General features: G+C 38.8%; 1 protein-coding gene across 1 annotated transcript; it reads right to left on the bottom strand.

Moving 5' to 3' along the window:
• Positions 1 to 3,832: 3,832 nt before the first annotated feature.
• Positions 3,833 to 19,819, bottom strand: Gp150 (leucine-rich repeat domain-containing glycoprotein 150). Its single transcript, XM_076830264.1, has 8 exons — positions 19,472 to 19,819; positions 16,331 to 16,662; positions 9,593 to 10,176; positions 9,056 to 9,398; positions 8,432 to 8,797; positions 8,058 to 8,231; positions 6,689 to 6,905; positions 3,833 to 5,328 (listed from the first exon to the last, which is right to left on the bottom strand). The coding sequence occupies exons 1-8, from the start codon at positions 19,817 to 19,819 to the stop codon at positions 4,921 to 4,923; spliced, it is 2,772 nt and encodes a 923-aa protein (XP_076686379.1). The 3' UTR covers positions 3,833 to 4,920.
• Positions 19,820 to 20,312: the final 493 nt, after the last annotated feature.

Genomic DNA, 20,312 nt, shown 5'->3' with positions numbered 1-20,312 from the left:
TGCTGAAGGCAAAATGGCAACACCGCGAGAGTCCGGCTTCGATATACCTAACCCAACCTACCGTGTCAGCCTCCCAGCCTCTCACTACCCACCGGACTCCCGGCTATCCACTCTCCCTCTACGGGCCTTTGGGTTTCCCGTCTATCTTTCAAATATTTATATTAATGTAGTACTGAAGTCCTCTGAATATCAGAATCGGAGCAATAATCCAGGTGTTTTACTTATTTATATTAACCCTACAGATCCTTATTTTTGCGTGTAACACATTTATTTAATACAATCTGTAGTATTTTTGGATATTTTGTTTTACATATATTTTTTTACAAATTTCACGTATTTATTAATAATGCCACGGCGTTGATGTGTTCCCAATTACAAAGGAAATTATGATAGTACTTTAAGGGGGTAGACACGTCACGTGACCTGGCCGATTCGGCAGGTCGGTATTACAGCATTTTTTTCTGCACAGAAATGGTAATACCGATAGATCGACGATTACCCGGTGAACGCGAGAGGGAACTGTTTGCTATTTCTGTATTCTATTCTGAATAAGGAAAGAAAGTCTTCCTATATCTACCGCGAATTACTTTTTTATTCCTGTTACTTTAAAAATAAATATAATATTGAAATGAGATTATTTCCAGTATTATTCCTTTCATTCATTTTTATATAATATCATTCAGTATAGTATGTCCTCCTCTGTACTTGGTTACAATAGCATGTCCAACTTCCAAGCATTATTGTCGAGTTATTATTATAATTTTGCAGATTTTAACTTATACTACTAATTACATACTTTCAGTGATACCTATATTACAATAATGCAAAAAGTATTTATGTAATTATAAAGTACCATTGAATGTTTGAACCTGTTTTTCTCAAAAACGCTAAAAGTGGACATACAATATGTGTGCACTAATTGTAAGCCATCGATGTACAATAGGAAATTTTTTTTTAATGTAGGTTAGTCCGTTGTTGTTCTAACTGCCTGAATTACTATGACATAAATACGACAGCGATTTCAAGTGATGTATATGTAACGATAAAAGCGTTAATTTAGTAAATGTATACAATTCCCAGCAGTTCCTATGTCAATGTATGCCTAAAATGAATATAACCTAACCTACAATCGTCCGAAAATGCATACATTGACTCCATCATACTTTTATTGTGGTTCGTATATCCAGCTATCGCTTCAGTTTTGCTATGAATCCACGTTGGCAGTCCTCCCGAGTAGGCGCCATCTCGTATCTACTACCTCAACTAAATTTGTCACGAGACTTGCTATGTATTATCGCCAATATGGCGGAACTCTGATTTGGGAATGTAGTCACGATTTTTCGTTTTTCGTTCTTATATGAGCAGATTTTGGCCTGGAAGAGGTCTCATTCGAAAGAAGAAGATTCAATGCGACGCGCTCTGCTCACCGTTTGAGTCACAAAACTCTTTTAGTGACCTAAAAATGCTTTGATTCTGCGGGTATATTTTGTCGACTTTTGCTTTACTTTGGACAATGATATTATTACATATCAACACAATCTCGTTGAACCATGAGCATAGCGCTCCGCATTGAACCTTCCTCTTTCGAAAGAGACCTCGCCCAGCCCCAAATCTGCTCATATAAGGACGAAAAACGAAAAATCCCGAACCCATGTTTCGGGCCAGATTGTGTCGGTATACAGCGCGCTGCATTACCCGTGTCTACCCCCTTAAGAATAAGTAGCGATTATGAATACCGGCCTAAGTTTACAAACTGAAGAATTTGAATGAAAAGAAAGACAAATTCAAAATATCTAAAATTTGTTAGGTACTTCTTTATAATGAAATATAAAATTGCGAAAACATACTGAGAACAATATTTTTTAAATGATTATTTCAAAAGTAGTAATAAAATGTCTTTTTCATGTTTCAAACAATGAAGGAAGAAATAATGAATTTGTTTGGAAAACGTGGACATAAATGTAATAAATAGACTGCGGATGTTCATGCAAATGCATATTTTTATAGGCAAAAAATAAAGTAATGGGACCTAGACAGAAATTTCTTTTGTCATTAGAGTAATCCAAAATTATACTTTTTATTTTGCATATTATGCATATTGCATATGTTTTGCATAATGCATATTTTGTGCATATTGCATATTCTTTGTATATTATTTGCACATTTCGTGCATATTTCTCATATGTTTTGTGGATACGCGGCTGACTTTGCATTACGTGCTGAATATAGGCACAACAAAATTGACAAACTTTGATGGCGGAATCAATACCCTGATAGTCAGATCTGGGCAGCAGAATCTGCCATCAGAACCGTAGTCGTCTGTGTCCGCAGATGGCTGCGTTCTGAGGTGCAGAGCCTGATGTCAGATCGGCAGCAGATCCACAGCAGATTCTGCCGTCTGCTACGGTTCTGACGTCAGACTCTGCGCTCTCATGCCAGCGCCAGACCTTGCTACCAATCTGATGTCAGACTGGAGACAGATGGTTATCAGGGTAATTTTGTATATATGTATCCCACGTCACTGGGAACTTCTGGTCAGGTAGATCACGAGTCTTGCGTGATTTATATCAATTCATAAGTTATATAGGTATCATTCGAAATTGAAGATGCCTAAATCGAGGAACTCTAAACGTGTAAACCTAATAATATGATTACATGTATACAAGACAATTACGTCGTTGTAGAGGGAGAATGTGTGTACTGTAAAGCATGTGATAAGGAAATCAGATGTGAAAGAAAATCACAAGTAAGACAGTATGTGGATACTGCAGTGCACAAGAGAAATATCGACGAGTGTAATCAGGGTTGCCAGATCTTCGGCATTCAGCCGGAGTCTCAGGGTTGCCAGATCTTCGACATTCAGCCGGCAGGCAGAATAAAAATCTCCGGCAGAATAGAGAATATTAGCGAATTCGGCAGGCACGCACTGGCACTGCAAGGGTGTAGCATGCCATAAAAAAATAAAAAACTATTAAAATCTGTAACAAATTCTAATAAATATTCATAATACTTTTATTATTATTATTACTCCTTTATAAGAAGTCATTATTGGGCGAATTCCACTTACGTCCAAATCGCCCGAGAGTTTCATTAGGGTAGATTTCCTTATGCGCAACTGGACGCATCGTCAAGAATTTCAAAGTCGATTTTCTCGGAAATGAAGCGCAATATAAATTTTTTTATACCTTTTTCTCGATTTATTTACTTGTTATAAGTAGAAAAGAAAGAGCAACTTTTTTTCATATTGCGCTTTATTTTCGAGAAAATCGACTGTGAAATTCTTGACGTTGCCTTCAGGGAAACCTAGCTTAATGAAAAGCACGGGCGATTTGGGCATAAGTGGAATTTGCCCATTATAATGAATTTTAGATGTCTGTTTTCTTAATGGCCCTCCCCCCCCCCCCCCGACTGCAATCCTCAACGAAATTGAAATCTCCGACAAAAGATGAGGCCTGATCTGGCAACCCTGAGTGTAATAGAGCTATTGTTACAACAGATAATAATGATAATGACAGTAATATACTGCAATTTGAACTATAATACCTGAATAAAATAATAAAATGATGAATGTCTTATAGATACTTCTGTGTGAAACAATTTTAGCTACAATTAGCAATTTCCAAGAAATATTTCAGGTTTCAACTTTGGATGACTCATTTTGTATTTTGCATAAGTGTTGCATATATCTTGAATATATGTTGCATATATGTTGCATAAGTGTTGCATATATCTTGCATATATGTTGCATATACCTTGCGTATATGTTGCATATATGTTGCATATTACGACATATTATACGTGCATAAACAGTCTAGTAATAAATACTGAACTATTTATTATAATCAAACTTTATTAAAATGTTATACATTTATTTACAGTATGTAGCATAATGCATAATACATAGTAACGTACTATGTATTTATACTACGAGACGTTAGTTCTCTTAGTACATACTTATACATATTATGCAGTATTTAGTCGTAAGTACTTAAATTTTCATGGCTTGAACGTTATTGTAGTCACTGCAGTTAAAAGTCACATGTCTTATAGCATATTTTGCATATATTACTCTAATTGGGCGGACCATCCCAAACACAATTCGTTTGCCTCCTTAAGACCCTGTTTTCAGTTTCTCTCCTTTCCTTTATACGGAATTGGTCATCTATTTATTGCTCAAAATTACGTTTCTACAATGATTAATATTAAACAGAAGATACATGTAGGATTACGTGTTACTAATTAAATATACAAATATAATTAAATTACTGTGACTCGACTCCCATTTTTGATAAAAATTTAATATTTCAATACAGAAATAAAATACTATTTAATTGACTATGCTGATATATGTAATTTTTTTTTACAGAAAATTGATTAATTACCATATCTAGTTTTTAAACATTGTTAATTACAATTAAAATCTTGGAAGTACAGCGGTGAATATAAAGCGATCTGAAAATAAAACCTGTTTAGATTTCAGGCGTGGCATTTTTGCAACTGGCGACTAACATTTAGGATATACTCACACCTTCTCCGTTTCTTATTATAATGTATTTTTTAAAAAGAAAGCTGTCCTTGATGAGTGAATACATTCGAAATACTAGTCAGTCATAAGTTACAAAAATGTATCATATAATAAGGCCTTTACACTCGATTTCTGTAATTATGTTTAAAAACCTTCTTTACCCAGCATTGTAGTCATGAAAGACAATGCAACTTTTTTTTTATCAAAAATGTATTAATTACAGCTGCCTAAGTAGTGACTTTACGCACGCTTTTCTGAGCGTAATCAGTTTGCCAATTAAGTTTATATGGAATATTCTTTACCATCCCACAAATTCTTCAACCTCATCAAGGTCCTGAATAAGTTGAATTACGTCAATTATCAGGTAATTGACGTAGTTATATTCATAACAAAATTTAAACACTTTCTGGCACGATCTTGTCGTAGTGGAATGTACTGCTGGAATAAAAGCTTCCCCTCTTTGGTACGTGCGGCGTAGCGATTTCCTCTTGAAGAGGCTTGTAGACTAATCCGCAGTTCTTATTGTCGATTAAACCTTGGCGAAGTATCATCGGTGGCCTGATAACAGGGCCTCGGCCGCGCCGTTTTGCCAAATAGATTGCGATGTGCACTGCTAACAGAAGAACCATCCACGTAATGATGATCACGGTGATCACGGGCCAGAGAGCACTGGTGTACCAAGGATGATACTCCATATTCTCCGCTGCAACGAAATCTTCGTACTCTTGATCTTGAGTTGTCCAAGCTTTGTCGACTTCCTCATTGGACTTCACGCCATGCTCAATTTGTAAATGGATCAGTTGCTAGGACACAAGTATATTAATTATGATTCTTTTACAATAAATGTTGCGAGCAAGTATAATTAAATATATAACTAAACTAAATTCCATTTGCTGAAAGTATTGGTAATTATTTAGAAGTTTCCATCCTCACCGATTTCAATGCTTTTTGGATATGTTGTCGGGGACACGATTCTGAACAACCCTTTCCTACACATGTTACCGCCGCTCGATCTTCGTTTCCGAGATATTTGGGAAACACTTCTTTTGACTTATTCCGACGTAACGCATTCTACTTTCCAACTTGTCCCGGGTATTAGTATTGGTTGGGGCTAGATTAGTGCGGGGGCGCGTAAAGCATGTGAGCGAACCGATATGAGTCGGGGTGTTGACGGGCATCCGCAAGTTTCTGGTTCATATCTCTAAACTCACATCAGTTCGCTATCATGTTTTACGCGCCCCCCGCACTAATCTAGCCCCAACCAATACTAATACCCGAGACAAGTTGGAAAGTGGAAAGATGCGTTGCGTCGGAATAAATCCGCAGAAGTTTTTCGCAAATATCTGGAAAACGAAGGTCGTGCGGCGGTAACATGTATACTTTGTATAGGAAAAAGTTGTTCAGAACCATGATCTTGATAACATATTAAAAAATCATTGAAATCGGTGAGGATGGAAAACTTCTAAATAATTACCAAAGTATTTTACAACACTTTTCAATGATCTTGTCCAGTGTGATATTTTAGTTAATTAAAATTTCTTATATGTACAAGTTTTGTTTTACTTTGAATGAAATAAAAATAGTGTCTTGAAGGTATAAAAGAGCTTTACATCATGTATTTTTTTTAGTAAAATAGTGTGCTTTTCTTTTTTTTGTGTGATGGAAGTTGTACAGACGAATGCAATAAAGCAGAAAAGTCGTGTAAGGTTAAAGAAGGTGAATATTAATGATTCTTATCTTATTTAAAATGTTAACTAGCAACATGGATGTAAAGATTTGCGATCATAGGTATAGTACGACGCTTAGAACAAGCACAAAAAAAACTAAAGATTGAATAAGATTTTATTTTAAAGAAATTAATGATTTTCGTCATAAATGAATCTGGAACTTGAAAAGGCATGTGCCCTTTCCTGTAATCCAAATACTCTGCTGCAATGATAGTATATAATTACAGTGCTGACAATGTTTTATAGTTTATACCCTCAAATCAACTCTTTTCTTGGGCCAAAAGAAGAAAGCTAATCGTTACCTTCTTTAACATCTTCACTTACATGAAAATCTTCATTTAAAGTCATTAAAAGTACGAGAAGAGAATTCAAGATCATGTTGCACTAAATAAATACTTTCCATGATGTTTAGCTAAAAAAACTTTTGAATGCTCACTTCATCGTCTTCGAAATCGTTTCTTAGAAGGGAATTCGAATCGTCCGAGGTGTCGAGTCCTCCGAGAATAACTTTCAGTTTCTTTTCCGTGTGTGGAACTGGTCTCTCTGGGGGTCCATCATTAATATCGTTGCAGACTACTTTCGCCAAATCAGTCCACTGACTGATGCCATCAGGGTCTTGATCACTGTCACCGTTACCATAATTGCTAACATATCTGTATATTATAAGAAATTCCATGAAAAGACAATTCTTAATATTCTATTGCGCATTTACACAAGTCTCTTCGACCAAACATAATGTATTTTGAAAAACTAAGATATCTTCATGTTACATATATACATACATATTATACAGAAGGCTGGAATCAAAACTACAAATGTAAAAAAACATTCGAAAAACAGAATTGTATGATACAGTTTGATCTATTTCAGCGCTGTCCCGCGGAGGGGCCCCTCACGCGCCTGCTTCCCCTTCCAATCTTTCTCTCGCACAGCGTGCTTTCCGTTGTCAAGGAGACCGCGCGACGCTACGAAAGCTGCCATGACGGGCTAGCCGGGCTAGCGCATAGACATATATAGACAGAGCGTAAGCTGAGGGGGGTGTAAGATTCGCGGTAAGGGGAGCGATACAGGCAAATCGGGTAACGCAGTGGTTATGTATACCGAATGCTTCCGAAGCTAACCCGACGTCGGGCCGACGTGCCTGTATCTGACTTCTGCCTTTTCCCCTCCAAGCCTACCGTTCCCCTCGCCTATAGTCCCAGCTTCTGCTTCGTCTATATATGTCTATGGGCTAGCGTCTTCGCGGATAGCGTCGCGCGGTATCCCTGACAACGCGGACTAGAGTGGGAGAAACCCAAGCTCCCGCGGGAGCGACCTGGGACAGCGCTGATCTATTTTCTTTTTATTGTGAGTACTTTTGCTTAACAGTTTATAACTGATCTCCATATAATTAAGTGCACATAGATACAACTGATCATTATTTTTGTGAATTAAAATTATTTCAATTTATATTGACAAAAAGAGCCTTTTTTCTTCTGGTAGTACATATGTATATACTACGATTTTTGCCCTATTTAACTCGGCGGGAGGCGCTACTGGGTAAAATTTACCGCTAGTTGCGAAAATATGAAGACTGAGTTTTTGTTACAATTTTTTAAAGAACTTTAATAAATATTTTAAGATATTTCATAAATTTTGTTTGATTCTTAAAACACTGTACTTTAACATAAAAATTACAAAGTTAAAAAAAAATATTCTGAAACCGTGGTTTTTTACGTTTCAATTTTGGGTACTTTTGACCCGGTAGCGATAACCTGTGTTACAATATGGGGTGCGCTTCCCGCCGGGTTAATAATGATAAATACCTCATAGTTTCAATCGGAGTTACACCATGATCAGTGAGCCACTGTACAGATTCATTGAACTCATCATCGCAGTCAAGAGGATTATGCGACAAATCCAGACCAACGATTTTTGGTATTGCTTCTAATTCCTCTACGGTGATTCGTCGAAGAAGGTTCTGACGAACCGACAGGTATCTAAAAAAATAACAGTATTATTGATAATACCTACTTTTAAAGTTTTATTCGAACTTTTATTTTACTGAATATGTATAGTATAAACGTCAGCCTGGTCGGTATAACACATCGACACTTAAGCATCAAAATTTCAATGTCTTGCAAATTCGAATCAGAAATTTAACAAGATATATTTCCAAACACGAAAACATGTTTCTTACCGCAAGCTAGTCAACGGCACTCTAGCCTCACTCCAAACTCTCTCCAAAGCACATCTGCTCACGTCAAGCCTGGTTAGGCTGGGAGTAACCAGGAATGGTGTCACTTGTAATGTTACCAAGGGGTTACCCGCTAGGCTGAGTTTGGTCAAACTAGTGGCACCTCGGAACATGTTACTCTCCAAGGAATCAATTATATTATCAGACAGATCGAGAACTCTTAAAGAAGAGAGTTGACTGAGCAGTCCCTTTGGTAGGCTAGCTAGGCGATTTCTAGAGAGATTCAGCCGCGTTATTCCTAGCATAGCGTTGAACGTTCCTTCTTCGAGGTAATACAAGCCACAATTCGCGCAATCAAATCGATAGATACTGTAAATAAACATTAATTGTTGATTACTTCTTACATATATATATAGTAAAAGTCAATAATAATTTCAGTAAGTGAAACACGACATATCAATGAAAACGTTAAGTTCTGGATGTCTAAACCTTCGTTTAATCGCTTTGTGCTTATGTGTATTTTTGTTTATTACTGACAGCGATACTGCTGTGATGACACAACATTTGAAAAGAACACAAAACGTTTGGAACAATGTTTATAATGGTCATAATAAATGACGTCTTTACCTGTAAGTTTCATATTCAAAACCAGTAGTTTTAAAGACTGGCAAAGTTTCTAATCCAGGATTGTCACTTATTAACAGAATTTGTAATCTTGAATTTGTCCTCAGATGATGCTCTGTCAAAGATGTTAACTTGTTGTCACTAATATCGAGGAAAGTAAGTTCATTAAGGTCGGCGAAAGCGTGTTGATGAATCCTCTTAAGACCGTTGGAACTAATCGTCAATTGATCCAATAGAGGCACACCGGCCAGATCATCTTTTGCCATTACTTTGATTTTATTACTAGATGCATCTAATGATCTCAGTTTTGATGCACGAATAGTGCTTAAAGTTGTCAAATTGTTTCCTGAAAATTAAACACTTGTAAGTAAAAACTACTTAGTTTTGAAATTGTTTGAAATATGGTGTGAACTTGTTATATCATTATGATTGAAAACTTATTTTAATTTTGATAAAACGATATGCAGGGGGAAGCTGAAATTAATCCTTCTTTGTCGATAAACTAAAATTTAAGAGTTCACACGATTAATAAAATCTTACCAGAAATACGAAGTGATTGTACTCCCGTCTTATAAAACAGATCATTAGGAATTTCATTCAATAAATTGTTCGAAAGGTCCACTTCCGCGAGTGACCCCAACGTGGTGAAAGTAGCGCTGTCGATATCCTTCAACTTGTTGTTCTTTAGATTCAAATAAATGAGGCTCGGCATCTTCAAGAACGCTGTGCGTCGGAGTTTCGTTAAACCGTTGTAGGAGAAATCAAATTCGGTGGCAGATGGAGCATCGAATAAACCATGTTTCGTCAATTTAGAGTCCTGCGTGTGCTTTAGTGGATTCCCAGAGATGGCAAGCAATGTCAATTGTGTGTTGTTTTGGAAAATGTTGGGGTGAATATCTTGAAGACCATTGCGTGTTAAATTTACAGCGAACAGGTATGGAATGCCATCAAAAGTGGTTTGGTTTAATTCAACAATTCTTGTATCGGTAATCGTAATGGACTCCAATTGCTGAAGACCTCGTGATCGAAGTGCGTGAGGACCAAGGTGAATTTGTCCAGCGTTTTCGATCCGCAAACGGGCAATACCTGTGCCAAAGGATTGTTCGTCCACAAGTTTGGTGCATCTGGACAAAATAGGATAATTTTAAGTACAATAGGCCCATGCACACAGATGCTCTAATCTACCAATTTGCGACCGATGTGCGCCCGATCTGCGCATGTCCCACGGATCTGACACTTTCCCTGCCGGTTTCCTACCAATCAACTATATATCCCTGCGCGGAATGAGTCCGCTCTAAAGTGGAATGCAGTGCAGAATGCCACGCTAGATTGCAAGTTTGGAGTGTACGCTTCTAGCACAGGATGTAAAAATATTCAACACTCCAAACTTGCATGTCAGATTGTAGATCTGGGGTGGATAATCCAAAGTATGTCAGTGTAAATCAAAAGTGACAGGTTTTGGAATAGCGTGTGGAATTTCCACTGAGTTGGAAAGTTTTATACAACCCGTCAGTTGACATCATCAAGTTTGTGTCGTACTCAGTGCTGTCTTTAGGCATGGGCATGCTGGGCACAGATTTCGGAGGTATTCGGCCAGAGTTCGGAGGGAGTCGGCTCCAATGATGGAGGGGGAAACACCTACAGAAGCGGTGGTAATGTTTGCGTGACTGACGCAGGCGCAGTTCATGCACACATTACCACCGCACCTGTAGGTGTTTCCCCCTCCATCAGTGGAGCCGAATCCCTCCGAAGCTGAGCAGGTCCCATGACAGAAGGAGCCTCCAAATAAAAAAAGTCTGATTTTAAGTCTTATTCCCATGGGTGGAAAGGGGCCCCATTGCATTGCTTTGCTCAGGGCCTACAATGCTATTAAAACACCTGTGGTCGTACTCAGATCCTATTTATCTTTTGTGAGTGTAAACGTAAAATAATAAGCCAATAAACTAGTACAGAACATTTTTAGCAATACAAAACCTGACGTGTCAAACCTGAGAGGTTGGTTTGGCTGTGTAAATGTTTCGAAAAAGTCAGGGCCTGCAATCCAAACATGTGAGCAGGGTTGCCAACTTAAAGTCTTAGGTTTAAGTCAAATAATACTAAAAAAATGACAGAAAAAAGCTAAATATGGGTGCGTTCCAATTTTCGGAACACAGTCCGATTCAGGTATTGAGTGTATAGGATAGATGTCCGTCCCTATTACGGTGCCTTTATATTTAAAGAAGCATCCATAAATAAGGAAAGAATTTTTTCTAATCAAGTACCTATTAAAGTACTTATGTGTAACAATTAAAGTATAGTAAAAAAAATTCAATTTCGATGGATTTACCCAAATCCTCATCGAAAATGGTAAGGAACACGTACTTTACAGAAGTGATTAAATTGATAATTATCATGATTTGCGCTTATGTAAAGTGTAATTTTTATTATATTATAAAAGCGTCTAATTTTATGAAAAAATAAAAATAGCAAAATGAGCACTTTTGAAAGGTTTTCGTATTTTTTTTAAAGTGAAGCCAGTAATAAAGACTGGAATTTAACACTTGTCCGTATTATGGTTCGCCTCAGTACTCCGTTTGTAAGTGCTAAACCTAACCTAACCTTATTTTCCTTTTTCAGAAAGAAACGGAACGCTTCGGTTTCTAGGTATTGCCACCGCAATACGGACAACACACTATTCAGAGCATCGCAATAGTCATAAAAACATGTACTTTTATTGCAATTAAAAAAATATGAAAAATTAACATTTTTAACCCGAAAGAAATGCCTTAATGGAGAGAAAAGTTAAAAAAAACAATATAAATTTTATCTAAGCAAAATTAAAGTCAGTAAAAGAGAAGTCAGTAATTAATTCATTTGTGAGTAAGTCAGCATCAAAGCACCATAACCATCTGCTCAAGTTAGGAGTTGGAGAAAGCCAGATTTCCGAAATTCGGCGTCAAAAAAGCCAAATTGGTAACCCTGCATGTAAGCGGGGAACACGCACTGTGCGCCTCTACAGGCCGAGCATTTACACCCGAGGTGCACAAAGGAGTGATGTCAGAACCGTGGGTTTTCGCCCACGGGCGCTACCCCCACTCTATGACCAAGCGTACCCCCATTCTACGACCAAGCTTACCCCCTCCTAGCACCTGTACCGCACCACACAGGCATACCCGTCCCTCTATCCGTGTGCTGTACGCGCTGGCTGGCCCGGCGCTCTCCGCCAAGAATTCATTTCACCGAGATCCTAGAGCTTGGGTCGCAAACAGAAAATCCGAGGTTCAGATCCCGGTGCGAAGAGTCTATCTATTTCATTAATTATTCTCTAACTTCTCCCTCTAAAACTCTTCTGTAGGTATAACTGATATTATTGAGACTCGTACGAGACCTGTCGATATTGTTTTCAAACCTCATTACAATAATCCGGGGTGCGAGTGGTAAGCCAACCGTAACAGCGGAGCGGGCGACTCGCTTACCTGAGCCGGAAATCACCCATTATTTTAACTATTCATTGTGAGGTGAATCTTAAAGAGTCCATTCTAGAAAGGAGCTTATTTTGTAAGTAACATTTCAAAGATTTATTTCTGTTTATGTATTAAAAAAGGCAGAACAGCAACATCGTACATTAGCCATCTGCGAAAATGCTTTGTAAATTAACAGTTTTCAAGTTTTTATTCTACTGAGAATATAGAGGGAGAAGTTAGAGAATAATTAATGAAAAAGATAGACTACGCACCGGGATCTGAACCTTGGATTTTCTGTTTGCGACCCAAGCTCTAGGATCTCGGTGAATTGAATTCTTAGCGGAGAGCGCCGGGCCAGGCAGCGTGTACAGCACACGGACAGAAGGTGGGGTACGCTTGTGGTGCGGTATAAGCCAGAAGGGGATTCCATCTTTAGCAGCAAATCAAGCTTCGAAAATGCTTTGTAAATTAACAGTTTTCAAGGCTTTAGTCTCCTGAGAATATAGAAAGATAAATTAGAGAGTAATTAAAGAAAAAAAGTAGAATAGCCGCACCGGGATTTGAACTCGGCACTTTTTGCTTGTAACCCAAGCGCTTCGATTACGGTAAAACGAATTCTCGCCGGAGAGCGCCTATCAGGCAACGCGTACGGCACACGGATAGAGGGACGGGCATGCTTCTGTGGTACGGTACAAGCTCTAGGAGGGGGTACGCTTGGTCGTAGAGTGGGGGTAGCGCTCGTGGGCGAAAACCCACGGTTCTGGCATCACTGGCACAAAGGGCGGTATTCATAGTCGTCGCTTAAGACTAAGATCGTCTAAGTATGCGGCATCCTCTATTAATCTAATCGATTACGGTCGTGTTCAGATATATTGACCAGTGAGTTCTGTTTCGCGAGCATCGCGCGTGGAGAAATCAGCCACCACCACCTGACAATCGTGGATTGGCAGTTGAGGTTACCTGGCCCCCGAAAGGTATGGTGGGGTAACGGGAACGCTGATCGGCTCCGCCTGAACGAAGCCGTGTGGCTGTTGTTTATTCTCAGCGTAGTAGTTGTGTGCATTAGGGTACGTTTATGTTGGAGCTGCGATAAACGATCAGAGCGACGATAAGAGCGATATGACTATATAGATGACCAACGATAAAAGCATCGAGAAAGAAATATTTCTCGTCCTTCGCTATTATCGCAGCTCCAACATAAACGTACCCTTACAAAGCTATGCGTAAACCAATACGAGATGAAGCTGTCGAGAAAGAATCAATGTTCTGACCAATAAAGCTCCTGAATTTTTTCGGACCTAACGCACACCTATTCTGATGTATGTATTTCTACGCTAAGAACTCGGTTTGGCCTACACGTTAGAAGCTTGGCGCTATCCCCACAACTTCTGGTTCACTCTTGTTCTGCAAGGGCCAGAGTGAGATGGAACGAGAGCGAGTCAGAAAACGTTGAGAAAAGGAGCACCGACGCAGGAAAGCGGTGTGGTAGGAGAAAACCCCTCACGAAACTCACCGGCCAATATATCTAAACACGACCTTAGTAAAGGATGCCGAAGGCTTAAGATGATCTTAAGAATAAGTAGTGACTGTGAATTCCGTTCGAAAAGAGCAGCTCGGAGCCGTTGATCTCTTTGCGATTCTGGGCGCCGGGTCAGAGCCGAACGTGGAGCTGTTAAGGTGAATTCCAACGGCGCGGCGCATGAAGACTTAGCTCGAGCGCGGAATAAAGAACTTCTTGAGAGACGATAGTTCGTTGGGCAGGAAAAGAGACACCTCTTGAAGCGCCATCACATTTAAATGTGGAAACAATAAAACCAAACTAAAGATCCTCTTTAGAGTTTACCTTTACGATACTAACAATTGCATGGGGGGGGGGGGGGCTGCAGTAGTGTGCATGTTACGAATCTGTGCGCACATGCAGTTTAGCTACCCCCACTCTTTGCTGTGGTTAACAACGTAAGTCGTAACAGCTCCATGCTTGGCTCTGACGCGGCGTCCAGAAACGTAAAGATGTCTCCGGGTCCGAGCGGCTCTTTGTGCACTTCTGCTCTAGCCTGTTACTCATTCGAAGTAGATAAAGTTTATAATTTATTTTATTGCATTATTGTAAATGTCTCAGTAATCATATGGATTCTTAGTTCGACAGTTTTGGTCCGTGTGTTTACAGTGTGCGCTCCAAAAATGTCGAAAAACCGTACGTATAAACGGGCCTATTCACATGCAAGGTTCAACAAATACACAGTACATATATCTTGCAATCAGGAAATGGCAGATTCCCTGTACAAAATTGATTTTGAAAATTCATTGACCATGCGTGCATAATGGTGCGTTGTATGGACCATTATCACTGTCTGGAGGTACAGAAAATACAGCAATAGAGAATAACTAATACGGTGGTGGGAATACAATGATTTAGAAAACACTAGCAAGAAGAATCCACGCATTCGCAATTATTATAATAAAGAAATTTTAACAATGTTTCTTTGGATTTTTGTGGCATTCGATAAGCCTGACTTTCGCTAAACATATTTAGCCCCGTCGCAACCGCGGACCAAATATCTCGCGATATGATATCGTTCGTACAACGCTATGGACGCAGAGCCGTCTTCACAACATTGTAGGCCCTGGGGCAAAGCAATGCAATGGTGTCCATGCCCACCCACGAGAATAAAAATGTTTTGTCTTTAGGGGCCCTACGAGGATGGGGCCCCTGACGACTGCCCAGTGTCCCCACGCCTAAAGATGGTACTGTATGGATGAGATATCTCGCGTCCATTAGAATGCTTTTCTCATTAGAATGCGAGATATCACATCCAAAGATGTGTGGTAAAACTCAATTTGAGAGACTAAATAAATGAACGATACTATATCTCTACAAACAAATGCTTTTATTTTTCTTTTGTATGAACTAATTCAAACATGGATTAATCTTAGAGCATATATACATGGAGGTCTCATGGCCTATGTCTCCTGTGGATCCAGTTTCCGACCAACATCGTGCGAGAGAGAAAGCATCGTGCAAACTGGAGCGGGAGAGAGAAGTATAGCTTCCTAATCAACCGTAATGCGCATGCACCGATATTGTCGGCGACGATCCGCGGTTGCTGTGATTATCGTTATTTATCACAGACGCTCGCATGATGTCTTTCTCTCCCGCACGATATCGGCGCACGCGCATTACGGTCGATTAGGAAGCTATACATCTCTCTCTCGCGATATGTTGGCGACAATTTCGAGCTTTCAATGACACCTCCATGTCTATATGCTCTAAGCAGCCTAAGGGATTAATACATACAAATGAACGACATCGGGTCGCGAGATACCTCGTTCATAGCGTCGCATGAACGCTATCATGTCGCAAGATATCTCGTCCGCGGTTGTGAAGGGGTTAGTCACGGTTAGTGAACTTTCAAAACTGTTTCTCGAAAACAAAACCTCGTATGAAGAAATTGTATTGTACAGTTTCAATTTATTACCATGAATTCGACCACACCTTGTATTTTGTAAGTTTATTAACTTCCAAAATCATTTAATTCGTCACGATTTTCTATGTAAGTTATTAAGAACTAATGACAGTTATGGTGTTATCAGTAAAGGCTGCCGTTCCAATGTGCGGCTGACGACTGCGGCCGGCAACGGTCCCACTAGTGCAAGGGAGAAACAGATACATACTTTTCTGTTGCACTAGTGGGACCGTCGCCAGCCGCACATTGGAACGGTCACCTTTAGGTTGTAGGTATGTAGGACGTAAGTTATCGGCGCTGGGTTTACCCTCCACTGTTACGAGAAGAATAATTCAATAATGCGTATAGTGTTGTCCTGAAAAAGTACATACGTTGCGGTTGTTGCAGCTGCGTACTCCCCAGCGCATTTACAATAATCAGGGCACTCCGTCATAACTTGTTCATCATCATTGAGCTCATCTTCATTTTCGTCCGCATCGTCCTTGTAATCGTCATCGCTCTCTTCTTCCTCATTCTCGCTAAAATCATCATCGAAAGATATATCTTCGGCTTCGAGTAATTTCTTTATAGGGTTGTCTTCCACCGTGCTGTAATTTTTGTCGGTGACACTCGCAGTTGTCGGCTTTGCCGTGGACGTGGAGTGCTGCAACGGTCTGGTCCTTTGAGCTTCTGCTTTAAACGTTTCCGCAATTTCGTCTTGAATCTGTAATTTATTCGGCAAAAATTTAATCGTGTTATAAGCACCTATTTACACTTCGCAGCCTTTATTTTAACCACAAATACAATTATTTGCACACAGCGTATGTAATTTACGGATCTCCTCTTGCGTATGTTCACACCAACAACATACTCTCTCGCACACCCGTGTCTCACTGCTCGCTCCCTCGCTCACATATCACAGCTATCGCTCATTATGGAAATCTCGCGGCTAGAATTATTTATAGTGTAATTTCATTGTAGATGCTGTCGTAGTAGGGTAGACTGGGGTCAAAAGTAACAATGTGACTTAGAAATACGACTTGACAAGAACTATTATAGTTACAAAACAATTGTTTATAGTCTCAAGCTTATTATATATCTATCTGATATTATTGAAATCATAACAATTTAGCTTTGTGATAAATAATATCAAAATTATCAATCAAAAATACAAACAAGAGGAAATGTTACAACCGACCCATCTTCCGGGTTGGTTGTAACAGCGTATGGTCGATAGTAACACAATTTTAAATTAAATAAATCAATATATTTAACTAAATTGTATTAAAATGAAAGGAAAGTAAAATATTTGTGTTTATAAATAAGAAACACTACCAAATACGTCAAATTATTTAAAAATTATAAGATTATTACCCAATTAAGGGTATTATTACTCTGCATCACAATTGTGACAAATGTATAAATCATTTTGTTCGGTGCATTCTTCATGTGACCAATCCATATACTTTGTGGATTACTATTTTGCGTTTAATGGACTTGTACACTTTGCGTTATATAGCTGGGTCGGTTGTAGCGTTACACTTGACCTCGGTCAATGATATTACACTGGTCCCCGACTATATTTCTGAATTTTGATTACAAATTTTCACTCATGGGTGCTTAACAGTGGTAAGTAACGATTATCGTTACACTAAAAGACAGTAGAGTAAAAATTAAAAAAAAAAAATACAAAATACCTACGTGCACCGGAAATATTTATATTACAATTTTAAAGTAGGAAGGAAAATGTTAGAATATATTGAGGCACCACCTCGTAAAAAGGGCTGTATGGTTGAGTCTAATCAGATGTGGCCAGAGCGACGCGTACGGCGACGATGGGCCCGACGGTCGGGCCCCGACCAGCGCGATGCCATACCTAGCCGTCGTAAGTTGCCATCGAAGTCCTTAGATGTTTCCCAAAGGACGAGAAAGACCTATCATCTTTATTTTGTGTCCGTCATGTCATAGGAATAAATATATTAATAGTATAATTTAGACAGCGAGTTTATTCCGTGATTATGTATTAGCCTTTTCTTACAAAAAGAAACTGTGGGCGTCATGGCGTGCGAGAATGCACGTGGGCCAGTCCAAAGAGGATAAGATATATAGAGTAGAAGCAGAAATATGCGATGTAAGCGACATCTGTCTGTTCAGGCTCAATATTATTCAGTGTGCGGGTAGCAGAGTGGGAGGTGAAGAAGCCAAGCCCAACATGACACCTGTTTGTAGCCATTGGTAGCCATTTGTAGCTGTTTGTAGAGGCCTTGGGATATTCGTTGATTTAAAATTGAAGAAAGTGAAAAAACTGATTCGTTGTCACGTTAAAGGATGTCATAGATCACAAGCCAAAGACAAAAATCAACACTTTTTCCCAGAACCTGCAAATTTATTGATGTACGTATAATGATTTCAAGCAATAACCTAACTTTCAATGTTATTAAATAATGAAGTTTATGGAATTAGTATCAATAAAGAAATCTCTTTTCACTTTGAATTACTTCCTTATACTTCTACTTTATGTATAATTTTAAAAATTAATTTAACTTTATTTATTATGTATTATTTATATATGTATATGTAATGTGATGTATGTAATATGTCTGTAATGTTCATAATGTAATTCACCATTAATAAATTTTAACATTATACCAAATTTACAGTTCTTTTCATTATTTCTGCTTTAATTAATATTTTAATTCATTCATTCTAACTTTAAAATTTTTAAATATTGCCTGTTTTATCGAAATTTCGAGGGCCTGAAACACCAGAGGGCGCTGAATTTCGTATATTACTTTTTAACACGGGCTCGTATTGGGATGCTTCCACTCTATCTTATCCTCTTTGGGCCAGGCGAGGTCACGGGCGAAAACTAGCGACAGCGTTCGGGCGGAGATTGCTGGAAGGAACCCCCCGCCAACGGAAGACACGCGGTCATTCGACACTCGCCGCGAACACAGGAGACAGGATAGACGGCTACGATTGTTACGAATCGACCCATGACTAACAATAAGTAAATTTCTTGTTTCATTTTGCTGTTAAATATCCTGCTGTGCTTAACTCGGTTAACCCCACGTCCAAACACTTCAAATCTTTATGGCATCGAAAAGTTACTTTGTTCATTGCACGTGTTTAGTGTATGTCTATGTGGTATTTGGACTGCTAGAGCACTGATGGGTAGGTACATTTCAATTGTAATTATTCATCATATAGTTAACCAACACTTGCGTTCACGGCTACGATACATTTTAGAATATTAAACTTGTTACTTTCGACCGTGGTCTACCCTATTTACATTAAAAACAAATGAAATGTATAAATAAACTATGTGGCTACTGCAGCGTGTTATTTTAAATTTTAAACTGGATCAATTCGAATTTCAAGTCTAAATTTGGGATAAAAAATTACACAAAGTTTATCATATCTATTAAAAGTAGTACTTGCGATTCACTAAGTAGTTAGCGTGATTTTTTTTAAATCTACAATCTTACTAATTACAAATGCTTTAAGCGAGTTAATTTGTCTAAAACCATTACCTTAGAATTTGAGGCTTCCTTGTCCAGAGTATCAATTTCTTGTAGAAGAATGTTCTTGGGGTCTATGAAAGTTTTCACGTGTTCGAAATTCTTTTCTTCGTTCGGTTTCCATTTTGATGAAAAGTTATTGGAAGGGCGAGGAAATGTTGTACTATATATCGGAGAAACGACGGCACGTGTAGTCGTGGTAATTGAAATGTCTAATTGGGATGCGTTCTTATTATGCTGCGATTCAGTCGTGGACGCTGCTTGCGCAGAAGTTGCGTTGGCGTTGATTGACGTAGTATTACTCGAGGAAATCACACCAATTGAAAGGAGGGCCAGCAGCACAGCTGCTAGGACCTTCATTTTCCTTCCTGCAAGCAAAAATACTTTTTATTTAACACACGATACTGTTAAACAAATTGAGACTAAAGTGAATCCAGTTACATAATTTTGTGTTTATAATAGCGCCTGCATAGTAGTCTCGATATATGAGCGCATGAATGAATAGTTTTAAACAATTAATACCGATGAGAGATCCTAAAAATTTGTACGTAAAAGCATGAATTTTCTAAGCAAAAAGTATTCTATAAAGCAGGAGTGTCGAACTTCCCCACTCCGAGAGCCGCACGGGGCGGGCCCCGGGTCAGCCGGTTCCCCCACTTATTTTTCTCCAGGCGTTGCACGAGACCCGGCAGGTAGAGAGCGCGGCTTTTGCATATCGAATTCTTAATTGAAGAATATTAAATTAATAAGGGCGGCAATATTGTTTTTGCACCTAGGTGGCAAAAACCCAGGAACGGCCTTGAGCACATGTAATATTACTAACAATGTGTAGCAACTGATATAATATATGTAT

The sequence above is a fragment of the Andrena cerasifolii genome, chromosome 2 (assembly GCF_050908995.1).
Source record: "Andrena cerasifolii isolate SP2316 chromosome 2, iyAndCera1_principal, whole genome shotgun sequence".
NCBI lineage: Eukaryota > Metazoa > Arthropoda > Insecta > Hymenoptera > Andrenidae > Andrena > Andrena cerasifolii.
This window is presented reverse-complemented; position numbering and strand designations above follow the sequence as displayed.